The 16852-nt window shown below is 34.6% G+C and overlaps 3 protein-coding genes across 3 annotated transcripts in view; 2 read left to right on the top strand and 1 right to left on the bottom strand.

Annotated features, from left to right (window-relative positions):
- The window catches only part of SECA2 (Preprotein translocase SecA family protein), a 38256-nt gene extending 35192 nt beyond the window's left edge, over positions 1-3064 (top strand). The window contains exons 31-37 of the mRNA XM_088208370.1: positions 183-237; positions 316-385; positions 489-678; positions 762-885; positions 1629-1703; positions 1779-1967; positions 2283-3064. Of these exons, the coding sequence (XP_088064496.1) occupies positions 183-237; positions 316-385; positions 489-678; positions 762-885; positions 1629-1703; positions 1779-1943 (679 nt within the window). The 3' untranslated portion in view covers positions 1944-1967; positions 2283-3064. The remainder of the gene's footprint in view (positions 1-182; positions 238-315; positions 386-488; positions 679-761; positions 886-1628; positions 1704-1778; positions 1968-2282) is intronic.
- A 3198-nt stretch (positions 3065-6262) lies between these two features.
- Positions 6263-7873, top strand: LOC110813532 (2-oxoglutarate (2OG) and Fe(II)-dependent oxygenase superfamily protein). The gene is made up of 3 exons (XM_022040712.2): positions 6263-6420; positions 6690-6919; positions 7034-7873. The coding sequence occupies exons 1-3, from the start codon at positions 6319-6321 to the stop codon at positions 7632-7634; spliced, it is 933 nt and encodes a 310-aa protein (XP_021896404.2). The 5' UTR covers positions 6263-6318; the 3' UTR covers positions 7635-7873.
- Positions 7874-8662: 789 nt separating this feature from the next.
- NADK2 (NAD kinase 2) lies at positions 8663-16822 on the bottom strand. Its single transcript, XM_088208342.1, has 8 exons — positions 16565-16822; positions 12890-14839; positions 12293-12414; positions 12064-12205; positions 11757-11981; positions 11472-11546; positions 9975-10076; positions 8663-9151 (listed from the first exon to the last, which is right to left on the bottom strand). Exons 1-8 carry the CDS (start codon positions 16766-16768, stop codon positions 8948-8950), a joined length of 3024 nt encoding a protein of 1007 aa, XP_088064468.1. The 5' UTR covers positions 16769-16822; the 3' UTR covers positions 8663-8947.
- Between the last annotated feature and the right edge of the window lie 30 nt (positions 16823-16852).

Here is a 16852-nt window from a genome sequence, read left to right on the forward strand (position 1 = left end):
TTGCCTTTGAAATCATTAGGCTCAATACAAATTTGTGTTTAGATAGTTCATATGCATTTTTAACTTTTGGCTCATATGATCAGTGCATCAGTAATCTGCATCATTTGATTGCAGTAGTTCATACATTTTAGCTTTGAATCTGTTTGTTACCATTAGATAACTAAAAGAAAACTTCTTTATAGGTACATGCAAGCTGTGGTAGATGAAATTGTCACTGGAAATACTGATCCATTTAAGGTAGTTTAGGTTTCCTTGCAGAATGTAGTACATTACTGCTCATAATTTTTTTACTAATTGTCTTAACTTTCTCAAAAGCATCCAAGATATTGGAATTTGGGTAAATTATTATTGGAGTTCATGGCTATCTCAGGGAAGCTAACAGATGGTGAGCTTCTTTGTGATTATCTCTTGATATCTGTTTTCGTACATATTAGCTAACAAAGGCATGCTACTTTTCATTATGAATTTCCATTGTTGCATTCTTCCAGACCTATTCACCGGGATTACTGAGGAAACTCTAGTGCAATCTCTTGAAGAGCTACATGAGTCAAGTTCTATAGATCTTAACAACTTTCAACTCCCAAACATGCCAAAGCCTCCAAATGCCTTTAGAGGAATCCGTAGGAAAAATGATTCATTAAGGCGCTGGCTCGCTATCTGCTCTGATGATTTAACTAAGTGTGTTATGGAACTGAGTCAACTTTGTTTCACCTTTTAACAATAATATTATCAGTTACATTATGCATTGGTATCTGCTGTAGGAATGGAAGGTACAGGACAGCCACTAATCTACTCCGTAAATACCTTGGGGATTTTGTAATTGCTTCATATTTGGATGTTGTACGAGAATCTGGCTTTGATGATACATATATAAAAGAAATTGAGGTAGCATCCTTTCTTTCTATGCTTCATTCTTATTCGGGGAAATATTGGTTCTTGGAATATCACCGCATGATGGCAAGACTAATGCTGTTAATTCATATTTGTACCCATTTCGGGTGGAACAATGCCTCCACTATATTTTCAGATCTTAACATATAAATGTAAATTTTCCCTGCCATGTCAGGACCTGGCTTACCTCACCAAAACTGGGGGGAGCTCTTGTGCTATAACTGGGTATCAGGTTGGGCAATACTTGCCTTAGCTCATGCTCAGTGCGGGGAGTTGTTACTCCATACCTTCCTGGCCTTTCCTAATACTTAAAACATTTTATTGTATTTTTTTTTTATCAAAACATTTTTTTTTGAAATAAAAAATATGTACCGTACCACTAAATTCAAGCACCAATTTTTTTCATTAAAACAATTAGCAGTTAGATCTTTTCAAATTGATCTTTTTGTGAAGAAAAATAATGGGTTTAATCAAGACTTGGATGGAGAAGTGAGTACTTGACTTTGGCAAATACCGAGTTTTCATCCTTATTTGGTTTGAGCTAGGCAATTTCTTTTATTTGAGATCAGTATCTTGTAACAAACTATGAAGCATTTGGGCATTGGTTGCATTGCATTTTGGGAGCTGCAGACTGTAATATATCTTTAACATTTCAGGAATTTCTGGTTTCTGCTTAAAGTCATTTTTAAGGCTTCTAATCTGTCTATTCCTCTTCTAATTTTATTGTTGGTATACAGAGAGCAGTACTTTTGAAGACTCTAGATTGTTTCTGGAGGGATCATCTCATAAACATGAACATGCTTAGTTCTGCGGTATCTTACATGATCTTTTGATTGTGAACATTTTGGCTTTTAAGTTGGTTCATGCTCATATTAAACCTTTGGCAGGTAAATGTTAGAAGTTTTGGACACAGGAACCCCCTGGAAGAATATAAAATTGATGGTTGCCGATTTTTCATATCAATGCTTAGTGCAACGAGAAGGCTAACTGTGGAATCACTCTTGCATTATTGGTCATCCCCTATGGAGGCCCAAGAACTATTTGTATCATAGAAGTTGATTGGTCAATCCGCCAAGGTATGCTTCAGTTCTGTTATGTGTTTCTTCTCATTTTTGTTAGCATTTCTCGACTTCTATATTACTGTTGTTCTGTATTCTGTAAAATAATCTTTTTCCATATAACAACTCTTCCAGGGTGTTCACTCCTATTTCTTTTCTTCTTTTTAAAATTTCTTCATATGGGTCCTGTTGAGGTTACTGTTCAGCAGGATTGACAAGACTGATGTTCAAACCAATAGAAGTTTTTGCATTTGAATTACATTCTGTAGTTTTTTAAAAAAAAAAAAAGTAGTAATAATAAAAAAAAACTCAATTCTTTTACTTAAACTTCAGATAGCGAGGAGTCCTCATCACCAAAATTGCAAGAGTAATAAATAATTTATGATCGGAGAACCCCAAACCTCTCTCTTTCCGCCACAAGTTCAGAGTTTTGTCTCATGATTTGGTGAAAACTTCTTGGTCTGGCTGGCAGAATGATTATTATGGGAACTTGAGAAAATATCCAAATCATCAAGTATAATGAATTTGAAGCTTTCACCTGAAAGGAGAGGAGAGACGCTGTGCCTGTCTGTAATGCTGTCTGGAGATGGTGTAGTAGAAACTTTGAGCAAAATAACTGGAGAGAGCATAATTGACCACAGTTAACGGGTTAAGATTCTGCACCAGTAATTTGTTTGAGCATGTGACAGCTTCGGGGTGTCTTATACTTGCATATGCTTATATGTGTATAGTAAATACAGATTAGTCCACTTGAAGATTACATACTAACAACCCATAATCGTATCAGTCTTCAGTGTTTGGACTTAGTTCACAGACCAGGTCTATTGTAAGTTATGGTCCATTATTTATTCCTAAGACGAGTTAGTAAGTTGTTTTTTTAGGGGAATTTTAATTTATTGTTACAGAAACTACCAACTCATAAATTTTCATGTCAAGCCAGTAGATTTATCAGTCACCTTGCTTTTCTCACTCAATTTAGGTGAAGCAAAAACTACTATGACATGCTGGCTTCCTTTGGTATTAATGATTCTCAGTATTACTTACTGAAAATTGAAGATCCAAAGTAAACAGTTTGTAAGGGTTTACGGTGCAAAATATTTAGACTTTATCTGGTATTTTTTTTAATTTTTATTTTTGATTATGTGTTTATACATGTATTATTCCTTTTAACTTGTGTAAGACAGTGTGTGTGTAAAAAGATGAATATCCTAAGGTGTTATTTTGTCTGACCAAGTGATTCTCATGGAGAGACCTTACTCGTTCCATTACAGACTCCTTTTCCTACTTATATATGTCATCTATCTTTTCTTGCCACCTTCGTTGCTGACTTGAAGTTTAATCTTCAACAAGTCCATTTTGATCTTTGATCCGGCTTGATACCATCCCATTTATCTGTTTCTTTGACCCTTTTTTTTCGTGTTCGAACGAAGCATTCGGTGTCATTGATTGTTCAGTTAAAACTATTCGATAAACTTTATATTAAAATTTATATTATTTTAATTTATTAAATTGGGTAAAATTATATGAAAATGTGATAATAATTAGGATTAACACATCACCAGCATGATTTTGTTAAACATTACATTAATTTTATATATGGTGGGAACTAGTTATTATTATTATTATTATTATATAAAATGCCAATTCAGTGCATATAGCAGTGAGTCAGCAGATTTTGTCATTAACAAACAGTTCTTTGATTAATGAATTAATTAAAAATTGTTTTGTGAATGGGTATGATTAATTAATCAACCCAATTACTTAATTAGAACATAATTAATATTTTCATGAAGTGAAGAGGAAATTGGTTCCAAGAATATCTGGACCGACCACGTCAATGACTTTGCTGGCCAATCAATGTGTGCGTGTATATAATAATATTAACGTTCATTAATTAAGAAGTGACTTAAAGCTATGTTAATATTAACTAATAATATTTTTATTAAGATTAGATTATGATTAAATTAAATATATTTTAGAAGAAGAGAAGGCAAAGATATTAGGGATGAAGAACTAAGCAACCTAAAAATGTATGTACAGACACCCTAGACGACTTCTATATGTAACCCTCTTGAATGCCTCGTGAGAGACAATCACTAGTCAGCACCATGTGATTTTTAAGTTGGAATTTTTCTTAGAATATAAGAAAGATTAATTAATTAATTAATTAATTAATTAAGCAGTAAGAAAATTATAATTAACTAAATTAATGTAACTTCTACAATTTTTTTTACACTTGTCCAACAATTCACTTCCCTACCCAAAAACAGTGTCCCAGGGGGAATGAATTGGAAACCCTCAACCAAAACAAAAACTAATTAGTAAAATTAAAAATTAATCATATTTCTAATTAGATTTAATTTAATATATGTAGTTACTAAAACTAATTAAAGTGCGAATTAAGGATGACAATTAACTTCATTTAGGGGGAAAAAAATTACCCATTCAATATTTGTATTTTGTTGATGTGTTGGGAGGATTGAATATCCATTGCCAGCTTATCTACATATACATGTAATTATATATATATATATATATATATTATGTATGTATACGGTTGGTTTTGAGAGAAAACTATCTAATTTTGTATATCCTATTTTCTTAATTTATTTATGTGGTGTAAAAATTAGCTCGTTCATCCCTTACATATAATATATTGACAAATATACCAAACCCCATGTTCTATATATAACCCTGCATGTATTGTTTTATGAGTACTGCAAAAGTGACATGCACGTTTTTTTTTTTTTTTTTTTTTGTCTTATTTAATGGGTTGATCCAAGCTATCTCCACGTTTCCAAGTTAATTAAGTCAACTATTTTATTTAATTAAATGATGGACCTTTGTTTAATTTAATTTAATCTAATCTAATCACAGCTCTGCTCTGAGCGAAAGTGATAATTAAAAACCCTAATTTTTTTTTTTTTCTAGTTAGGTTGAATATGCTGTTTGACTTTATTCATAGTTTAAAAGTCAAAATAACATTATAAATAATTAAGTTGAAAACAGCTTTGATTATCTATAATTTCTCACCCACATAATTAATTAACTTTTTTCTAATGCGAAAGGGATTAGGAGACTGGCCCGTTAATTATATACATATAATGATTAAATTAGACAATAATAATGGTCTTAATGCATGGAAAATCACATGCATCATCCCACATGATTCACCTCCAAGAACATGCCAATTGTGCAAGCAGAGTCTGCGGGCTGTATCAGCTGTTGAGAAGTACCCGGAAGTACATCAGAGGGTTTAATATATAATCAAATTTGTACCCTAACATTCCAACATTTGGAATCCAAATCACAACTGACACCGATACATGTAACTGCATGTACAGCTAGCGCACCCTCTTGGGTTACAGATCATTTCCTTACTAGTTTGTATGTATGTATGTATGTATGTATATACTGGAAGTTAACTGATTGGTTTTGGGTAAGTTTCTAATATACTAAAAAGTAAAAGTATGAAGTTGACAATCCAATAATATAACTGGTTAATAAATTGAGCTGAAAAGTTGATCATGGCTTTGTTTGTGCTTTACACCTCAACCCTGAAACTAAGCCTACAAATCAGTGTTTAGTACTTTAAATCATATGTTGACGATGACTAATCCATGTGTTGTGTTAGAAGTCAAAAGCTGATTAGGTAGTCAAAACCATTAACCCCAGTCGGCACAGATTTATGCTCTGAGATTGATTAAAATTATTTCTTCACCCAAATATAACAAGGAATTATATAGCTACAGTGTACTTCCAATAATTGTAAAGATACATTTGCTAAATGGGTATATGAAAGTTAAGAATTTCAATTCTATTTATTTGTAAAAAATCAATCAAAGTAATATGATATTAATAAACGAATTTTGTTTTAATCGTTATCCCGAGTCCTTCGTTTATAATTAACGTTTATATTCTGATTCTTTCTTATCGTAAAATTTACGTTGTATTAGAAAAATAATATGATATTATTTTATTATATACGAGTAAAGTTAATAAAAAAAAAATAAACAAGAATAGAAATTTTGAAAAGACATGATCCCTCACATGGGTAAATTGTAAAATTGATGTAGAGGTCGCCGTCCCATTCCTTTCCTTCACAGTTCTTCTTCTTCTTCTTCTTCTTTTCTAAAAAGAGAAAAAGAAGACAAATGTGTGACTGTGACTAACATTAATTAATTAATAAATTAAAGGGTTGACATATTTGAGGGTAGTGGTGGCAAATAGTATGATTATAAATAGCTCAAGTTAAAACACTTCTCATCCCAACCCAACTATAGTCTTTACGTTCGCTAGTGTACCAGTCAATTTACAACTCCCTCATATATACACTTGTGTTCTTCTTGCTTCTTTACTTCTTTCATTCATGGCGATTCCTGTGATTGATTTCTCTAAGATCAATGGCCAGGAGAGGGCCATCACATTGGCTGAAATTGCTCGTGCTTGCAGGGAATGGGGATTCTTTCAGGTATCATCCTTTTTCTTCCCTTTCATTTTATGATAAGTGATTCCAATTTCATCCAAGTACCCAAAAAAAAAAGAAGGATGTTCAAGTTTTTCTTTAAAAGGTATGTTCAAGAATCGTTGCCTAGGAAATATATAAAATGGGCATTTATGATAATATATGCATACAAGAAATGTCGTGCTCCAGTTTTTTTCTTTTAGGGGTCTTGAGAACAACATATATATATATATATATATATGTAGATAACGATATCATATGTGCATGTGGTGCAGTTGGTGAACCATGGGATCCCAGAGGAACTGCTGGAGAGGGTGAGGAAAGTATGCTCAGACTGCTACAAGCTGGAAAGAGAAGAAGGATTCAAGGCATCAAAGCCCGTCAACATACTAAATGATTTGTTGGAGAAGAAGAGTGGTGCGGAGAGTTTGGAGAATGTAGACTGGGAAGATGTTTTCCTTCTAACTGACAACAACGAGTGGCCTGAAAAAACACCTGGATTCAAGTACGAAGTATAATATACATACATTTTACTAGTATTTATATGCAGTAATTATTGATCTAACAAACACAGGCTTAGTATATATGATACGGTCTCACCTCTGTCTTTATAACATAGGGAAACCATGGCTGAATACCGGAGAGAATTGAAGAAACTGGCGGTGAAAGTAATGGAAGTGATGGATGAAAACTTGGGTCTACCAAAGGGTTATATCAAGAGGGCATTCAATAGTGGAGAAGACAAGGATACTGCTTTTTTTGGAACCAAAGTGAGCCATTACCCACCATGTTCTCACCCAGAGATGGTGAATGGTCTCCGAGCCCACACAGATGCCGGTGGTGTGATCTTACTCTTTCAAGATGACAAGGTGGGTGGTTTGCAAATCCTGAAAGATGGTCAGTGGATTGATGTTCAACCATTGCCAAACACCATTGTCATCAACACTGGAGATCAGATTGAGGTGCTCAGCAATGGACAGTACAAGAGTGTTTGGCACCGGGTTCTGGCAAAACCAGATGGGAATAGACGATCCATTGCCTCCTTCTACAATCCATCTCTTGAGGCCACTATAGCTCCTGCACCGCAACTGGCGGAGAAAGCTGGCCAAGAGGTGGAAAAAACATACCCCAAGTTTGTGTTTGGAGATTACATGGATGTTTATGCCGAGCAGAAGTTCCTTCCTAAAGAGCCCAGGTTCCGATCTGTTAGGGCTACGTAATAATCAAACTAACTACATGGGGCAAATTTTCATATTCATAAGAAGATCAAACTGTTTAATTTCTTTGGTTCTTTGATGTTTCTTTTTTCTTATTTTTGGTGTATTTTTTGTTTTGTATTTGGGGTTTATGGTGTCTCATTCACAAGTATTGCCTAAAGGGCAAGGGCAGGAAACTCAAGTGGGTATATTATTAGCGTTTGTGCGTTAGATTTGAGTTGTGTACTTGTGTCTTTCTTGTTTTCTAGTGCTGATCATATGCTTAATATGCATATCTTAATTATTTTCTTGAAGAAAATCTTATTAAAAAATATTTTTCAACTAGTACATAATTAAATTTCCCAGTAATAGCACCAACTCTTTTCTCAGGCTTCTTGCCAATCTTCAGCAGTCATTGTCTGCCTCAGTTCAAATCACATGTATTAGCCGCTAAAAAAAAAATATATATATATATATATATACATACGAAGAAACTAGCCTAAAAGATTTACCTAATACGACTAATATAACTCTTTAAAAAGTGAATGGAAGCAAATTAGTTATATGTCAACTTGGCTAATTACTTATTAACTTAACATGACATTTCCTGAAGTACCCATTTTCAGTTTTTTCACTTAGGAAGAGAGATGAACAGGTTGGAAGCCTACAGTTCAGTGACCGCTGAGCATCTCTGCCTTTTTTCCCTTTCGTAATTCTTAATGAAAATGTAAACAAGCAGGCACAGGTTACTTGTAACATAAAATTTTCAATTCCCATGCTGATTACTTACATTGACTTAACTATATTTTAGTACAAAAAGAAAATGACATTCTCATTTCTGTTGCTAAAGAAAAAATTCTTATTTCCAACTCAGGTGCTACTCTAGTGTTTCAGAGCTACCATGACTCCGTTGAATCTTTTAACATTTCTAACTCAGGTGGCTCTATATATTTTAGCAGTCACAATGAACAAAATTCAGATTCCTTGAGAAGGATCTTTAAGTAAACTTATGGAAACAAGTAACCAACAAAGAACCAACTATATATTCCAGATCAAGGAAGATGTCAAGTTAGATTTTTATTCTCTATGGTATATTGCAATATACAGTTTCAGTTTTTTCATTTTTGGACTTCAGTAGCAACAAAAACAAGTGTGAAAAAATGGCCAACCCTACCTTACTTGGGAATTGAGCACTCGTGTTGTCGTAAAAATATCTGCTCTTGCAACTTTTCATTTTCCTGTAACATTTTAGTTTAGACTATGTACAGTAAATTTACACAGACCTGAATCCATCCCGGGGCCAGAAGTGTTTTGAGCTTCTGTTCAGCACCGGGGAATTATAAGGCCTTTTGATCCAGCCTTTCATTCCAGTTCAGACAGCGAATTAAGCTGTGGAACCAATCACCCGTTTGATCAGACTTGTTGACTGTTGGAAGTGGGTGCTCGCTCATGGATATCCTGACTGAATGTCCTCTAGAGAGTTGCTGCCTTCTCTTCCCATCAAATGAAACCCATGCATTACTCCGAGCATCATCTGGAATCTACATAAATTGCAATAACTTCTGCATCATATTCTTGCTATTTCAACATTTAAAAACTTGAGGTTGAGATTTTACTAGGTATGGGAGAATGACGCAGAACAAAAATATTCTATGATGGACATCCCAATACTACAAGATAATGTGTTCTTTTAAATGAAAAAAAAAGTATTATTGGAAGGAAGAATGAACCTACGCAACTAGGGGACAAGAGATCATATTCTTGCTATTTCAACATTTCAAAACTTGAGGTTGAGATTTTACTAGGTATGGGAGAATGATGCAGAACAAAAATATTCTATGATGGACATCCCAATACTACAAGATAATGTGTTCTTTTAAATGAAAAAAGAAGTATTATTGGAAGGAAGAATGAACCTATGCAACTAGCGGACAAGAGATCATCCAAAGATTTACATTTTTTAAAAAAAGATATTTATATAATTTCAATTTTTATGTTACTGTTAAGCATATTCAGCTTTTTACTGAACTATTATTGGTTTAGGAATTTTATTTCTTATTCAATTAGAAGTCTTACCTTGTTATTCTTTTTTAGCCATATTAGAGTATGCAAACACTCAACAATTCATGGATGATTCATCATTACTTCACAAAATGCTTGCAAGTAAAACTATGGATATTCCCTCATCGATTTAAGTGCATTTGAACCTTATGCTTGTGATATGGTTATTGTCAATCTCTGTGATTGTAGATTGAGTTTTCTTTTCTTTTCTTTGGAAAACTGTTCTAAAACATATCCCATTTATGTTGCATCAAAGTAACAGCAACCTTCAACCATAAATTCGTCATTAGCAAATGACTTTACCTTCAATTCAAGCCTTGCAGAATCTGGAAGTATGACTGGTCTAAAAGAAAGGGAATGAGGACAGATTGGTGTAAATAGCATGCAAGGAACATTTGGATGTACCTGCATGCAGATCGTGTAATAGGGTCACATAAATAATAAGCTTGATATTGGAAATAATATTGATTCAGGAGGTTCTAGTTAAAACAGCAGAATACTCACAATCTCATTTTTCAAATTAGGATTATGATATTCAGAAGAAAAAAGAAATAATCATTGAAAACATTAATCACGAAACTTTAAACATACACCAGTCGAACTTTTTATTAGGGCCTCCAATAAAGTCATATACCATTTTTCTGAACAAAATATTTTGCCTGATGACTGCTAGCTATCACTGGAAAAGATATATACCCACCACTACTATATAGAAAACTCCAAAAGGATATTAATGCCAATACTCTTATTTCTCTCTTTGTACAGCATCTTCTCCAGACTATAATGATTAACTAATTGGAATTTCAAAGGCAAAACGGAGTTTCCAAGCTATAATAGTAAATGTCATCCACCATGTATTGCCTTCATTAGATTAAATAAGTACAGCCCACTGATTTATTCACTTAATAATCGGTGAGGAAATAAAATTTTCAACAGAGAGCTAATTTGAAAAAGCTAACATCACAAAGTTTCAAGAACTAGAAGCACATATCACAGTCATCTCTTTTTCTTTTTATTTTTTTTAAAGAAGGTATCATAGCTTTCCCCGTTAAAATCTGAATAAATAAAAATACACAGAAATCTAAGATAACAGAGTTATTTGTGATCTGAGATGCAAAAAATTCACTGTTCCCAGAAGAAACAACAACACTAAGGGGATTCTTAAATTGGCACAAAAGGAATCTACGATGTATCAAAGAAATGTTAGATAGGAATGTTAAGAGAAAATTTAGGAGGAAAATAAGGAGGAAAAATATGATCTGATGTGAAAAGACATAGGAAAAAAATAGGCAGAGAAATAAATGCTAGAATCATGAAAAGGGACAAACTTTCCCTTATTCTTTAGAGTGTACTTTCCAGCTTTTGAGAGATAAAATTGGGTATTCTGCTCCACAAATTGCAGATAACGTAGAAGAAACTATGAATGAAACTTCAGTCTCTTTTCATGTTACAACTATGAAATGTGAAGTTTTGCAAACAAGACCTGAACAATGCTAAAAGTATGAACCAGTATTTCATTGTTCACGAGATTATCTTGATATACATAATCAAGTTAAAATAACTATGACCGCTTGACTTATCAACATAACTTCTAGTGCATGAAACTAACATTTCTTTTATGCATATGAAAACAGTATAATGTAACATTAACAGTTTTCTCAAAACTTGCATTTCTATCTGGAGTACAATAATTGCAGAAAAATATTTGTTTATGGTAAATATTCACATCGAAGTCAAATAATGTTTTAGGCATTAAAACCTACAAATCAACAGGTCTTTATCTGAAAATAACAGACTCACCATGGAACCCCCTGCTGCTGTAGAGTAAGCGGTACTTCCTGTAGGCGTAGCTACTATAACTCCATCACCTTGTACCTAGAAAGAAATGGTATGCGTTAAATGTTAAAGCAGTGCTGACGTAGATGCAAGAACTTAAACACTTCCTTAAATTGTGAAACCAGCACAATGGCAATTGCTACTGTAAAATTGAACTCGTAACTAATCCAAAGCTCAAAGAATAACTATGACTGCTCTGAAGTTTTATCTTCATACGTCTTATGTCATAAAAAAGTTCACTGAGCACACCTTGGTAATAAGTCGATCATGTTCGTAGCATTCAACCTTAGAAAGGTAAGGATTAGAACCCCGATCAACAACAATCTCATTCAGAACATCAAAAACTTTTCCAGGTACTGCTTTACCATTTCGAAAAATTTCACACCGGAGGCGCATTCTAAGAGTTATATAAACACCATCAAGTGTGTTATTCCCATGAATCACCTGTGTCAAGTCCTGCCTGTAGTCTTCAAACTATATAAACCAAATAAAAACAAAATCAATACCCATTTATGACAAAACTTAGTAAACATAGTACAATAATTTGGACGCTTACTCTATGAGAGGTGAGAAATCCAAGAGATCCGAGATTAAATGATACGACAGGAGGAACAGCACCTCGAAATAAATTTGATGCATGCAATATAACCCCATCTCCTCCCAGGCATGCTACAAAATCAACCCTCATATGGAGATCACTGCATTAATGAATGAAACACTGAGGTGTTGCTAGGAACATGAAATACACATCAATGCTGGTGGATATCAAGTCATACTTTCAGTACCTGGTATCTTGACTATAAAAGGTCTGAACAAATCCAAACCCTGGAATTCTAGCAAATATGTCATGAACATCAGGTTCAACAAGGACATTCATTTTTTCTTGGTGATACAAGAAAGAAACAACCTGAAAATTGGAGAGAAAAAGAGTGTCTGTATGTGCTTACAGAGGCAGATATTTATAACAACTCAGGAAAGCATAAAGCCCAACTATATGTTGGCAACTTCTTGTTCTTTATTATCTAAAGTCACATTTTCCATCGATCCTTTTGAAATATCAAAATCACATAAAGAAACCAAATGATTCACACGAAATGCTTAATAACAATGAACCCCTTTCTCCCTCAACTCAAACCTGCAGCTACAAACACAAATACAAAAATGACAGAACTTGTCAATGCAGATCCATAGTTGCTCTTCTGAAACACACAGATTCAACAGCCAACATCAACAGAAAAATTAGAAACATTAACATCACAATTGAGGTTTCAAGTTATAAATGGCATTTTAGTTTCTTCATCATTAGAATTCATAGTGTAATCATTTAAAACAATGGCAAACAAAATCGTTTTGAATGAACATATAAAAAATCTGCACCATACCTCTTTAGCTTCTTCCATAAGTTCTGGGCCCAGCTTCTTCAGCAATAGGACAGTCTTTGGTGTGGATTTCCACATAAGCATCTGCTGCTGTGTACTGGGATGAGTGAAGGCTAAAGATGATTCTGTTACCTTTTCCCTGGTACAAGAAATTCCATCTGTTCGCACTAAGAACATCTCCGCTTTCTTTCTCGACTGAACCCTTACGACACCAGTTGCAGAAGCACACATATTGGCTTCAACAGGCCCTAAATCCTCATCACTGGAATCCGAGGATGTACAATTTCCATTGTTGCCTTTTCTAATAGATTTAGACATGAGTTCTCGATCAGAGTTATTACTGAAAGAGGGAACCCCAGTTTCAGCAGCGAAATTTCTTTGCCCTTCATGTAATTTGTTTACATTTTGACCATCAAAACCATAGGTATTGCCATTCAAAGACACACCAATGCCAGGAGTTGTATTCTGAGGATTCTTTGATGCTTCTTTACCGTCAGGTGACCAGTTGGAATTTGTTATCTCCATAAGCCCCCATGCTGTATTATTACCAATCATCTCACTTCTCCCCTTTGCCCCAATAGATGGGTCTCTTGGAGCTGGTAGTGTTTCCAGCCTCTTATATTGGTGATTACTATAAATGGGAGGACAGATCCTTTTACTCTTAAAAAAGCTGGACATTTCTTTTTTAGAAAATACATTGCAAGGAGGACTTTGAGCCTTCAGAGGGTCAATTTCTGTATAGAACTTTGATACAGATCCTAATTCATTACTTGTTTCATCAACTGATTTCACACCTTCTGTAGAAGCAGAGCCATTGTCAATCTCACTAATACCAAGATCTTTGTTGTCATTTTCTACAGAGCTATCTTTGCGAAACGCTCCACTTGAACTACGAGTCTCGTCTAAAGTCTGCTGCAGCTTCACCTCTTCTAAGGGGAGTCTTTCTTTTGAGATATGAACTGCCTCACCTCTGGTTCCATGCATCTTCTCTGAAAATATATCATTTGAAGAGACTGGATGATTGGAGACAAACAGTGAACCACTGCGCGTCATGTACTGCCTCCACCTAGATACCATGGCAGAAGCTCTCCACACTCCTTCCTTACTGTGAAGATAAATGGGCCTTTTGCTGCAATCTGAAACCAAAGAGGCAAACTTCCCAACCTGCTCCACTGAAGGTGCAGTCCTAACTTCAACTGGAATCTTTACCAATTCAATTTTCCCAGACAAAATAGCATCATCTATAGCTGCTTCATAAAAGTTATCCTTCACAGCTTCACCTCTAATATCTACTATGGTTTTAAATCCTTTGTCAATTAACCATCTAAGGCCTTCTTCTGTTACCTGACCCCCCTTGCAGAATGCTACCTCACAATCTTTGGAAGCCATATTGTCCTTAGGAGTGGACAAACAAACAGAATCCCAGTTTGCAAACAGTGTATGGCACGGATAGCTTTCTCTGCGAGGAAAACCAGAATCATAACAAACATTTTTCAGCCTTTGCAATTTCCTCCATACATATAGACTTCGGTCATCATCAGGTGTCAAATAGTTTTCAAGTGCAACATGCAAGCTCTCAGAACATCTTTTCATTTCACTCCTGAAAACGGCAAGAGGTGGCAGTACATCCTCCATCACACTAACATCTGCAGTGCGGAAAGAATTCATAATATTTGACCTTCCAGAAAGAATTTCCTCTCTTCCTTTGTTTAAAAGAGATAATATGCAACCAAGAACAGATACTATTTTATCCTCCAACAATGGCTTTTCCTCAGATGGAAAATCATATGAAACTCTACATTCACCAGTTATCGGATTGCACAGTGTTTCCATCAGCGCAGCATGAAGTCGTTCAGCCTGTCTAAAAATTCTACAATATGCCTCAACTTCAGCAATGTCCCCAGGAAGTGGACCAATCCAAGGTAATCTTGATACATCATGAGACTGAACAGCCTTCAGATCCAGAAAAAGCAGTGCCATTCCATGATTAAGAAAAGTAGCTAGTGAGACAATTTCTTAATCCATAACTCTTTTGAATATGCAATTAAAAGGAGCTGATTATTTATCAAGAGAGCAGAATCAATAGAAACAATTAGAAGAAAGAGAAAGAACATAAACAACAAAGATACCAAGATAAAACGCCAAGCATTGTAAAGCAGTAATCAAGAATAAGAATCACAAAATTTACTTATTGATCAACAAAGAGACATTAACTAACCATTTTAGTGATATGCGTAGAGTTGTGAAAGGAATGTAGTTGATTCATCAAAACATATGCTGCTGATCTTATTGCAGAATTTTAAAAGTTCCTATATCAAGATATAATGTCTTTCATCCATTTCTTTATCACTTTCTTCGGCACACTTAAGCTTCCAACTTATACAGGTGCAACAACCACAACAAAAGATTGCAGATCAACTTTTACGTGCTAAAACTTTGAAAGAAACAAAGCAAACAGAATCTCTTTTCTGTAAAATGAGAAACCCTACAAGCACTGAAACAACAGTTGCATCAACGATAGCTTGTTTGTGCCTATGAATTCACCAAGCATTCAAATTAGGATGCGGCTCTTCTGTCCAACAATGCTAGCTTAAGTTCAACTAAGATTGTATGAGAGGGGCGGTAGCAACTATTACAATCAAATTCAAGCTACCTTGTGTTTGGTTAAATGCTATTCAATCCAAATTATGCATTTGGTGCAATCTTCAATTTCAACAACTATATATTTGCACTTCCAACTGTTAAGAAATAATTACAAAAATATCTAACTTGAATTAGAATAACATTAACTTAGATTAGAATGCTAATTTTTTAAAATTTCTACCTCATTTGTGTTGCATTCTCATTTACATTTCATGAAATTGAAATTTAAATCAATCTCATCGTTTAAGTTAACCAAGAAGTTATTTCATTTAAGTTACAGGAATAGAAACAGATAGGCCACCTAGTTCTCCATCTCAAAAAACTTCTGAATTGCAATATCCTACCTGCCTTAATACCCCATTGAAAATTTATGCTATCCCATCCCAAGATCTAAACCCACTTCAACATAAGATAAAATAAATCAATCAAATGAGAAAATCAACAACTAGAAATAAATGTATAATTGAAATTTCATCTCAAAAATAAACCTAACAATAGCAACTAAGAAACGAAAAAGAATAAAAATGCACGTATGCTATAACTAAAAGTTTCACGTCCACTTGTCCAGAACCCATACTCAAACCCGAATAGAAAACTCATAACCTTATCAATTTAAGAACAAAAAGAAGGAAAGAATTAGGTCTAAACAAATCCCAATATGATTGAATAAGCAAGTGCCGCACCAGTACAGACACAATTGCCATCCCTAACCCTGACTCAGTACTACATAGCTCAACTATCAAAGCCCTGCCCAAGTTTTGTGCTAATGAACCTTATGACTAGAGAGGTATAACTCCGACTCGCATTAGATATAAGAAAATGCTAAAGAAAGGAAAGCCAGAGTGGACTATCACCGAAAAAAATTCATCAACCCATTTCTTTTCCACCTTCTTCCCACATGGACTACTCGTCTTCAAACAACACATTTTGCTCTCGAGCAGTCAGATCACAAATGCTAAAAAGACAGTTACAAATGCACAAAATATTAGAAACAAGACGCCGGAGCGAGTTAAATAGCTGAATATATAAAATGACCTGAGAATCCAAACCCAAGTTCGTAGAAAAGGACTTGGACAGTTCTGCGTTCATAAAAAACTTAAGTCCCTTCCTTGAAACTACATCCTTTCTTTGCAACCGGTGACAAAACCCGAACCTGAATCCAACTAACTTGGTCTCCTTACTGAGCGTATAGGAGCAACAAAGACTGAGTGATAATCTGGCTGGAGATGACAGTTTCATGGGGACCGGACAGAAGAAGATGTTGGGTGAAGAAAACTTAAATTTTCATTGACTCTGTTAATTTCAAAATTAAGAACTTAAAAT

The sequence above is a fragment of the Carica papaya genome, chromosome 1 (assembly GCF_054855325.1).
Source record: "Carica papaya isolate Zhongbai chromosome 1, ASM5485532v1, whole genome shotgun sequence".
NCBI classification, from domain to species: domain Eukaryota; kingdom Viridiplantae; phylum Streptophyta; class Magnoliopsida; order Brassicales; family Caricaceae; genus Carica; species Carica papaya.